The 11,321-nt window shown below is 43.4% G+C and overlaps 1 protein-coding gene across 1 annotated transcript; it reads left to right on the top strand.

Moving 5' to 3' along the window:
* Nucleotides 1–9,733: 9,733 nt before the first annotated feature.
* On the top strand, nucleotides 9,734–11,005 carry LOC113932586 (spectrin alpha chain, non-erythrocytic 1-like; the record flags this gene model as incomplete). Its single annotated transcript, XM_035722199.1, has 1 exon — nucleotides 9,734–11,005. A coding segment is annotated over one exon (1,149 nt), but the record flags the coding sequence as incomplete, so codon positions are not given.
* Between the last annotated feature and the right edge of the window lie 316 nt (nucleotides 11,006–11,321).

Here is an 11,321-nt window from a genome sequence, read left to right as displayed (position 1 = left end):
TTCTTCTGCATGTGGCTGTCCAATTTTCCCAACACCATTTGTTGAAGAGATTGTCTTTATTCCATTGGACAGTCTTTCCTGCTTTGTCAAAGATTAGTTGACCATAGAGTGGAGGGTCCATTTCTGGGCTCTCTATTCTGTTCCATTGATCTATGTGTCTGTTTTTGTGCCAGTATCATACTGTCTTGATGATGACAGCTTTGTAATAGAGCTTGAAATCCGGAATTGTGATGCCGCCAGCTTTGCTTTTCTTTTCCAACATTCCTCTGGCTATTCGGGGTCTCTTCTGGTCCCATACACATTTTAGGATTATTTGTTCCATTTCTTTGAAAAAAGTGGATGGTATTTTGATGGGGATTGCATTGAATGTGTAGATTGCTCTAGGTAGCATTGACATCTTCACAATGTTTGTTCTTCCAATCCATGAGCATGGAACGTTTTTCCATTTCTTTGTGTCTTCCTCAATTTCTTTCATGAGTAATTTATAGTTTTCTGAGTACAGATCCTTTGCCTCTTTGGTTAGATTTATTCCTTGGTATCTTATGGTTTTGGGTGCAATTGTAAATGGGATCGACTCCTTAATTTGTCTCTCTTCTGTCTTGTTGTTGGTGTATAAGAATGCCACTGATTTCTGCGCATTGATTTTATATCCTGTAACTTTACTGAATTCCTGTATGAGTTCTAGCAGTTTTGGGGTGGAGTCTTTTGGGTTTTCCACATAAAGTATCATATCATCTGCAAACAGTGAGAGTTTGACTTCTTCTTTGCTGATTCGGATGCCTTTTATTTCTTTTTGTTGTCTGATTGTTGTGGCTAGGACTTCTAATACTATGTTGAATAGCAGTGGTGATAGTGGACATCCCTGCCGTGTTCCTGACCTTAGGGGGAAAGCTCTCAGTTTTTCCCCATTGAGAATGATATTCGCTGTGGGTTTTTCATAGATGGCTTTTATGATATTGAGGTATGTACCCTCTATCCCTACACTGTGAAGAGTTTTGATCAAGAAGGGATGCTGTACTTTGCCAAATGCTTTTTCTGCATCTATTGAGAGGATCATAAGGGTTCTTGTTCTTTCTTTTATTAATGTATTGTATCACACTGATTGATTTGCAGATGTTGAACCAAACTTGCAGTCCAGGGATAAATCCCACATGGTCATGGTGAATAATCCTTTTAATGTACTGTTGGATCCTATTGGCTAGTATTTTGGTGAGAATTTTTGCATCCGTTTTCATCAAGGATATTGGTCTGTAATTCTCCTTTTTGATGGGGTCTTTGGTTTGGGAACCAAGGTAATGGCTTCATAAAACGAGTTTGGAAGTTTTCCTTCCATTTCTATTGTTTGGAACAGTTTCAGGAGAATAGGTATTAATTCTTCTTGAAATGTCTGATAGAATTCCCCTGGGAAGCCATCTCGCCCTGGGCTTTTGTTTGTTGGGAGATTTTTGATGACTGCTTCAATTTCCTTAGTGGTTATAGGTCTGTTCAGGTTTTCTATTTCTTCCTGGTTCAGTTTTGGTAGTTGATATATCTCTAGGAATGCACCCATTTCTTCCAGGTTATCTAATTTGCTGGCATTGAGTTGCTCATAATATGTTCTTATAATTGTTTGTATTTCTTTGGTGTTGGTTGTGATCTCTCCTCTTTCGTTCATGATTTTGTTGATTTGGGTCATTTCTCTTTTCTTTTTGATAAGTCTGGCCAGGGGTTTATCAATCGTGTTAATTCTTTCAAAAAAACCAGCTCCTAGTTTTGTTGATCTGTTCTACTGTTCTTTTGGTTTCTATTTCATTGATTTCTGCTCTGATCTTTATTATTTCTCTTCTCCTGCTGGCTTTAGGCTTTATTTGCTGTTCTTTCTCCAGCTCCTTTAGGTGTAGGGTTAGATTGTGTAGTTGAGACCTTTCTTGTTTCTTGAGAAAGGCTTGGATTGCTATCTACTTCCCTCTCAGGACTGCCTTTGCTGCATCCCAAAGATTTTGAACAGTTGTGTTTTCATTTTCATTGGTTTCCAATAATTTTTTTAATTCTTCTTTAATTCCTGGTTGACCCATTCATTCTTTAGTAGGATGCTCTTTAGCCTCCATATATTTGAGTTCTTTCCGACTTTCCTCTTGTGATTGAGTTCTAGTTTCAAAGCATTGTGGTCTGAAAATATGCAGGGAATGATCCCAATCTTTTGGTACCAGTTGAGACCTGATTTGTGACCTAGGATGTGATCTATTCTGGAGAATGTCCTGTGGGCACTAGAGAAGAATGTGTATTCTGTTGCTTTGCGATGGAATGTTCTGAATATATCTGTGAAGTCCATTTGATCCAGTGTGTCATTTAAGGTCTTTATTTCCTTGTTGATCTTTTGCTTAGATGATCTGTCCATTTCAGTGAGGGGGTTGTTAAAGTCCCCCACTATTATTGTATTGTTGTTGATGTGTTTCTTTGCTTTAGTTATTAACTGCCTTATATAATTGGCTGCTCCTATGTTAGGGGCATAGATATTTACAATTGTTAGATCTTCTTGTTGGATAGACCCTTTATGTAGGATATAGTGTCCTTCCTCATGTCTTATTACAGTCTTTGGTTTAAAATCTAATTTGTCTCCTATAAGGACTGCCACCCCAGCTTTCTTTTGGTGTCCATTAGCATGGTAAATTGTTTTCCACCCCTTCACTTTCAATCTGGGGGTGTCTTTGTGTCTAAAATGAGTCTCTTGCAGACAGCATATTGATGGGTCTTGTTTTTCTATCCAATCTGATAGCCTGCGTCTTTTGATTTTCAGATTTCTGGTGGTTCGATGTAGCCCAATTTTTATAGCCATGAAGTCATCTCTAATGTGTAATCTAAATTGCCCTCCCTTAATCAAAAAATGTTACCACTGTCCAGCCAGCCTTTAGTGAAAAAGGGGCAAACTTTGAGAGGTCCTTCTCAATCACTATTGCCTCTAACAAGTACATAGTGTTGGAATTTTGATTTGAGTCCCAGATGCCATTAACAATGGGTCACTTTCTTTGTCTGAACCTCTGTTTCCTTTTGTATATCAGTTTTCATCTATAAAGTGGGGATAATATTGCACCTATTTCATAGAGTTATTATGAATGTTCAAGGAGATAATCCTTTTAGTAACCTGGTACATAGAAAACACTTAGAAAATGTTAACTATTGTTCTAGAATGCACTATTCGTGTGCACTCAAAGACCATGGGAACACCTTGTCCCTCCTCTTTTAGATGATACAGATTTTTACTCTCAAAAAACCTTGGCCTGTTAGGCTATGGGCTTTGGGGACATTTAAAGCATAATAATCTCTATTGGAGTACTTTTTCTGCTACTAACAAGCTGCACGATTTGGGGCTTAATCTTGCTAAGCCTAAATTTCTTTTTCTACAAAGTGAGGATAATAATATCTACCCCATATGTTTGTTGGAGGATTAAGTGAGCTAATGTATGCAACTTTCTTAGCAAGATACCTAAATAAATTGGCTGATGGTGGTTCCTGCCTTACTAAGGAAAATGGCTCTCCTCACTATCCCTATGGATAAATTCACCTTCAGCAAGCAAGTTATACACACCTTATAGCAATGTCCTCACGAGCTGTGGCTCCTGGGATTGTGAACAGACACCTGACTCAAGGTACACAAATTAACTCGGTGTAAAAAGAAACATGCCTAAGAAAAATTAGTTGAACCAATCAAATAGTTGCTTTTGGAAATCTTAATTGGGAAAATACCCGGAAATTAACTGTCAGCGATGGAATAACAGAATGGGAGACATAATGAGATACAGTCCAGACCATGAAGGAACATGACAGAGTTAAATTAGGAATAAGCAGAGCTGTAATCACAAAAGAAGATATACAAAATAGAAGCCAAGGAGGCCAGCAAGAGGAGCCTAGAAGGAACATTGGAAAGTATTTGAGCTCCTTTACACTGGAATACTTGGTATAAGATCCACGACATTTTGCCACTAATCCTGCCCCCTAGAGCATCCTCTTTCTGAGACCAGGTCAAACTTTGTTTTCGTCCTCAGCTTCCCAAGTAGCCCTCCCGTCCCTTATCTACAATGTTCTCTCTTCTCCCTCCCTCCCTTTTCCTTTCTTGAGTTAATCTGTGTGAGTCTCTGTTCCTGGCATCTGAGCCTAACTGGCATATGGGCACATGGGAGACCTTCAATACGTAATGAATATTATGATTAGGTTGGAATGCAAGAGGCATTGTGACTTAAGCTGGTAAAACCCACAAATAGAAGATATGGTAAGACAATTGAAGGGGAATTCCAAGAGACTGTGTTCAAATACAGAGTTTAAGCATTAGAAACACTCAAAACTCCAAGGTTAGTAGGGTGAAATCACAGGGAAACAGTAGTAGAAATAAGACTGTAATGTCTTAGTAAGAAACACCAATTATGAATTACCCTGTTTGGAGAAAGAGTGTATGAACAGGAGGGGTGGCTGGTCAGCATAGAAAAAAGTACAAAAGCCTGATCTAGCAGTGTTTTTTAGTACCATCGAGGAAGAGAGACAATAAATTCTGGATACATGCATTTTCCAGTTACTGGGGAAAAGTACCAGAGCAGAGGTGATTCTCCAGTTCTCACCAGAACTAGGCAGAATATCCCATAAGGCTATCCATTTCTTTGGCTTCAATTTCATCCTCACAAAGTAATCTTTGGGTTGCTGTTTTGGCTTTCCATGTATTCTGACATTATGAGATAGTATCAGGATAGAAGACACATGCATTCAAATGGCAGAAAAAGAAACCTTTCTTCTGTAAAGCAAATATGTGGTTGGTCTAGTTTGTACATGTCAGACTTTGTGAACATGATAGGTGGAAGCCAGTCTCTTTGATTAGGACCAAGTCTATGGAACTGAAGAGGCTGGGAGACAAGCTTCTTGGAGTAAACGTAACATGATGCCCCTCTGAGCAATATGTTGGTAGAAGTCTTATAACCTTGTGTGATATAATAAAAATATATATTTGAGGTTTGTTCAGACAATGATGTCTAAAAGAAAAGACTGAATTGAATAGCCTAGCCAAGAAGTCTCTGTTTCTGGGAAAAAGAAGCTGTAGGTTTGGTGGTGTGAAGTAATACAAAATACATATTTGATTTTATGTCCTTGGTGTCTGGCACAGAGCTCCTAAAACTGTTAGATCTCCTGAGGGGTGAGTGCCTTGGTAGCTAATGAGATGACTCTCGGTGGGGTCCTCAGGAGAGCCTCAGGATGGGTGGCTGGTCATCAGAAAGACCAAGCCACAATTGGAGGCTTAGAACTTTCCGCCCTTTAAATTCTGAATTAGGGGGCGCCTGGGTGGCTCAGTCATTAAGCATCTGCCTTCGGCTCGGGTCATGATCCCAGGGTCCTGGGATCGAGCCCCGCATCGGGCTCCCTGCTCAGCGGGAAGCGTGCTTCTCCCTCTCCCGCTCCCCCCTGCTTGTGTTCCCTCTCTCACTGTCTCTCTGTCAAATAAATAAAATCTTAAAAAAAAAAAAAAACCAAAATCCTTGAGGTATTACAGACAGGCTTTGGTTTGTTTACATAGCCTACTAAGGCATTAAACCCACCTCATTTTGTTTTAAGATTTTATCTATTTATTTGAGAGAGAATGAGAGAAAGAGTACATGAGTGGGGTGGGGAGGGGCAGAGGGAGAAGCAGACTCCTCACTGAAGGGGAAGCCCAATGCAAGGCTTGATCCTGGGACTCCCGGATGACCTGAGCTGAAGGCAGCCACTTAACCAACTGAGTCACCCAGGTGCCCCTAAGTCCACCTCATTTAATGACCTCCTTGTTTAATTAACTTAACCAAGCTCATAAACTGTAGGTCCAGCATTCAAACTTACTTCTTTTTATGTTAGCTCCAACATTTCCTTCCAGTAGGTGACAGAAACTCCAGGTAACCACGAATCAGAGTAGCGAGTAGCCCACTCAAAGCAAGAAAGGGGCATTATCTGTGCCAAAGTGTTCGGGGGCACATTCCAGTGGCACTGTGTGGGTAAAGAATATGATTCTAGGACAGAGTCAAGAGCAGAATAGGGCCCGGGATCCACCCACGTGCGCAGAAAAACATTTTCCTGGGAATACTGCAATATATCTATCCCAAGATTCCTCTTCTCAATCATAAAGTAGTCTTGAAGTCATTGGGAATGCGAAGTGTGCAGTGTGCAGTCAACTGGAGAAAATCAGCCTCTCCCATTAAGCTTGGTTGGAAGATTGGATATAGAAAAAAGCATAGAAAAATATTTCTCCTTTTGATACAAGACAGAATGTTTTCAAGGGGTTTTAAGACACATATATCTGATGAACCATAGAATGTATATATGAGAGACAGAATGTATATATGAGAGTTCCTTGGCTCCTTCCAAAACCTGTTAATTTATTCCTATATCTTCAACCCTGCATTTAGCCTTACCCAGAATTCTCCTTTTCACATCTAATCTCCCCTCTATGTTTTAAAAGAATACCATTGACTACTATTTTTATTTCTATTTTTTTGTTCTAATAAATAAATAGCTATTTATTGAGGGCTTACTATATTCCAGGCACTGTGGTGTTTTTCGTTTATCATCCTAGCTTCTTTCCCCAAACTCTATGAAGTACTTATTATTATTATTATCATTATTATTATCATTATCCATCGGACCAATGAGGAAACAGAGGCTTGGTGGGAAATAGCAGATTTGCCTCCAGATTGTCCATCTCTGCTGACAACAAGCTCATCTGCCCCAACACAGCCCTGTCTGCACCTATGAACACTGGGGCCCTCTCCAGTCCCGATCATCTCTCCCCCCTGTACTTCCTTCCTTCACTGGTTTTCTTCCTTTGGAAAAACTGTTTCTTCTCTGGGATCAAGAACCATCCTGTGGCTGCAGATCTTTCTCCTAAGGAGCTCTCTGGGGTTGCTCCAGCTCAGATCTCTCACCATTGACTTTTTCCTACACACTTCACACATCTCTAGTGGAATGTTCCCTGGCAAGGTGAAAGCAATAGGTCCAAATGATGCTCATTACCAACTCTTCCTTTTTCATTTCCCCATCACTGTGGATGACATTCCCATAGGTTGGGCTTCAAACCTGGGAATGGCCCAGGACCTCTGGGTCACCCAGCACTAGCCTGGTGGCTTCCTCCCCTATATGCACATCATGAGATTGGCCAGAAACATGGCAGGGCCAGAGAGACACAGCCTTGCCTGACACCCTTTCTATCCCCGCTGGGAGAGCACCGGCACCCACGCCATTCAAGGGTCCACCGGTTAAGCTTCTCTTTCCTTGTCTCTCTTGCCACAAGTCTCTGCTGATTGCCCCTCCTATACCCATTTCCCTCTTTGGTCCATTGACATCTGGACGCACTTTCCATGGCTAGCACTGACTAGTGTCGTGCATGTTTATTACAAATGTGTGCTAGCATCCTTCCTGTTTATGTTCTGTGTCTTGATGTTTGCCCTGTGCTTACCAGTTGGGCTGCCAGCTTGACCCATGACGACAGGAGCAATAAACAGCTGGGGCACCGAGCAGTGTCCTGGCCTGGGCTCAGCCGCAGAGAGCTCGCCATGCTTTGGGTCGTGCTCCAGCCCCACTACCTGTGTGGGGCAAGGACTCCCTGCTCACAACCTGCCCCCCCGCACTGCCACAACCGGGCAATGCTTCGATTTGTCGATCCTCCTTCCACCGCATCTGGCTGCTCTGGGTCCATTAGGCATTCTCATCATACCTGCCACGTTCCAATTCTGTGCAGCAGCCACAGGTTGCCTTCTGAATGGGGTACGAGGCCGAGGCGTGGGCGCTGATGTGGGACCGGCTCCTGAAAGCAGTTCACTGAAAAATGCTCAGAGACACACACACTGTTAGGAAGTGGGTGTCATTATAGATTTCCATTTCTGCGGAGACTTCATTGAGTGAGACCTTGAGAGAAAACATGAAAAGCACTTTATCTTTTAGGAGGTTCAGGGGGAAGGTAGCAGCCCTGAATATTTACCCAAAGGGGGAAAAGGAAAGAAATCTTGCAAAATTGCACTCTCTCAAATACAAATGAAACTAAATCCCTTGAGGAAATTAAAATACTACGCGCTGTGTATGGAAAACCTAAAAGGATCTTACTCTGTGTTAACAACCCAGACCCACAGTCCTCCACTCTCTCTCATCCTCGTAAGCATTTTAACTCCTCAGGTAAGCCTTTTAACTTGCCCCACACTCCCCTTTGCCTGCAGCTGACTGAGCCTTCACATGAAAGCACTTTGGACAAATGCTTCTCTGACACGTTTTATCTTCAAACCATCGTGCACCCCCGGGTTCCTAATGATACAGCCTGCGTTCCCCACAGATATCTCAGGATACTTCTTATGCATCTAGCCTTGATGTCATCTGAACATCAGTGTGTGAACATAGGGAACGGCTTTGACCTCCCTCCGAATCAGGGAGATGTGAGCATGTATGTGCGAAGGTGCAGGAACAAGCAAATAAACACAAATATCACAGGAAATCACTCCAAAGTCAGTAGGTAATATCTTCATTTTTCAACAGAGAACAGAGCAACGCCCCAAAAGCACAAGATGAAGTAATGCTCTTCATGTGTATTTGTTCAAAAATATTCAGAAGTCATTTTCTCTACAATTAATAGCCTTGTGCATACATTATTTCTTTTATTTTCTTCTTTTGCCACTGGGGAAGAATCCTAGAAATTGCATTACTGAGTTGGAAGGTAAATGGATATAATTTTTTCCCACTGTATGGAGTATTATTTTAAAACTAATAGCTCAGTGACAATATAAAGATGTTTTTGTTTTGTTCTTGGAGCTTCAGGTTCAAAACAGATCAATGGGAACCAGGTGTGCTGAGCTGTGCAGTCACTCGGGAACCCAGGCTGTTGGGGGCTCCATGCAGCACGCCAGCTTCACCAGCAGGGAAGACAGCTCGTGAAGAACATGCTTTGTCCACTCAGAGACATAGATCACGTCTGCTCGTGACCCATTGACCAGAACTTGTCACATGAAATGCTGGCCCACAAAGGGTCAGGATTGGGGGGACAGCAAATCCCGGTTATCTGGAGAGCAGTTGCTACTCACAACCACTTCATCTTTGAGATCACGTGCCAAGATTCTGAAGCAGAAATGCTCATCAAAGAGCTGTTTATTGCAGAAAGAAGGTGGGGGAGAAGAATAGAAGAAAGAAAAGAGATACATTTAGAGGCCTAACAACAGGAAAAGGTTAAATATATGATGGATCGGGCACACAAAGGCAAAGCTGAGTGATACGAATTAGGGCATAAATTCTTGGAGTCTGAGTGCCCAGGTATCTATTCTGTTTCTCTCACTATCTAGATATGTGGACTTGGATATATTACTTAAGCTAGACTTTGATTTCTTCAGCTATCTAGTGAGGATAATAATACCGACTTCTTATGGTTATTATGATGATACAATTTAAAAAGAATTTAACATGCTTAGCACATGGCTGGGTCTAGCAAACAATATATTATTGCTTTTCAGGCACTAAATTATGCTTAAAAATATTTACTGACATGGAAGGGTGCCCACATGATTTTGAATGAAAAAGAAGCCTCAGAACTCTTTGCTTGGTATAATAAAGGTTATTTAAAAATCACAAATATATGTATAGAAAAATCTGGAATGTAAACATTATAACTTCACTTTATGCTTTTCTGGATTTTGTGTAACAAAATCAAATTCCATTAAGAAAAGATAGGAATTATGCTTAGATTACATGTAATCTAATCTCTTAACCTCTTAACCTCTTCCTGACGTTCGCCAAAAAGGCCTCTGCCTTCAACAGCTGGTTTGAAAACGCTGAAGAGGATCTGACCGATCCCGTGCGTTGCAACTCCCTGGAGGAGATCAGAGCTTTGCGCGAGGCCCACGACGCCTTCCACTCATCCCTCAGCTCTGCCCAGGCCGACTTCAGCCAGCTGCCCGAGCTGGACCACCAGATCAAGAGCTTCCGGGTGGCCTCCAACCCCTACACCTGGTTCACCATGGAGGCCCTGGAGGAGACGTGGAGGAACCTGCAGAAGATCATCAAGGAGCGGGAGCTGGAGCTGCAGAAGGAGCAGTGCCGGCAGGAGGAGAACGACAAGCTGCGCCAGGAGTTCGCCCAGCACGCCAACGCCTTCCACCAATGGATCCAGGAGACCAGAACGTATCTCCTCGATGGGTCCTGCATGGTGGAAGAATCTGGGACCTTGAAATCCCAGCTCGAAGCTACCAAACGCAAGCACCAGGAGATTCGAGCCATGAGAAGTCAGCTCAAGAAGACTGAGGACCTGGGGGCGGCCATGGAGGAGGCCCTGATCCTGGACAACAAGTACACAGAGCACAGCACTGTGGGCCTGGCCCAGCAGTGGGACCAGCTCGACCAGCTGGGCATGCACATGCAGCACAACCTGGAGCAGCAGATCCAGGCCAGGAACACAACCGGAGTGACTGAGGAGGCCCTCAAAGAATTCAGCATGATGTTTAAACACTTCGACAAGGACAAGTCGGGCCGGCTGAACCACCAGAAGTTCAAGTCCTGCCTGCGCTCCCTGGGTTATGACCTGCCCATGGTGGAGGACGGGGAGCGCGACCCCGAGTTCGAGGCAATCCTAGACACCGTGGATCCAAACAGGGACGGCCACGTCTCCCTGCAAGAATACATGGCCTTCATGATCAGCCGTGAAACGGAGAATGTTAAATCCAGCGAGGAGATCGAGAGGGCCTTCCGGGCCCTGAGCTCCGAGGGAAAGCCCTACATGACCAAGGAGGAGCTGTACCAGAGCCTGACTCGGGAACAAGCTGACTACTGCGTCTCCCACATGAAGCCCTACGTGGACGGCAAAGGCCGTGAACTCCCCACCGCCTTCGACTACGTGGAGTTCACCCGCTCGCTCTTCGTGAACTGATCCCGCCCCCCTGCCTTGCCTGGCCCACGCTGCTTGCCCTGCTGTCGCCTTGCTGCATGTCACCTCCTCTCTGTGCCCACGTATTCCAGTGTCACTCTCCACTGCAAGCTTATGTCCGCTTAGCTTGGGGGTAAGACTTAGTAGAAAGGATGCTTCACTAAGCCACTCCCAGTCCAGTGGCACCCGCCCTGTTGCTGTGGGGACCTGGATTCCTGTTGTGAAGCCAGCGGCCCCATTCCGCCTCGAGAAATCGAAGCAGCTGGCTGCTCCTTTCCTGTTCTCCCCACTTCATTTTGTTTTCATGTAAAAGACCAATAAATGACACTCCCCCCCAAAAAAAAGAAAAGATAGGAATTACGCTTAGATTAGATGTACAGCATGAGCCAAATTGCCTGTAGTATGAGCTTTCCTTCTACTGTTTCTTGTTCCTATGGCTCAT

This window comes from Zalophus californianus, chromosome 10, assembly GCF_009762305.2.
Source record: "Zalophus californianus isolate mZalCal1 chromosome 10, mZalCal1.pri.v2, whole genome shotgun sequence".
NCBI lineage: Eukaryota > Metazoa > Chordata > Mammalia > Carnivora > Otariidae > Zalophus > Zalophus californianus.
Note: the sequence above shows the minus strand (reverse complement) of the source record. Positions and strands in the feature narration are given on the sequence as shown.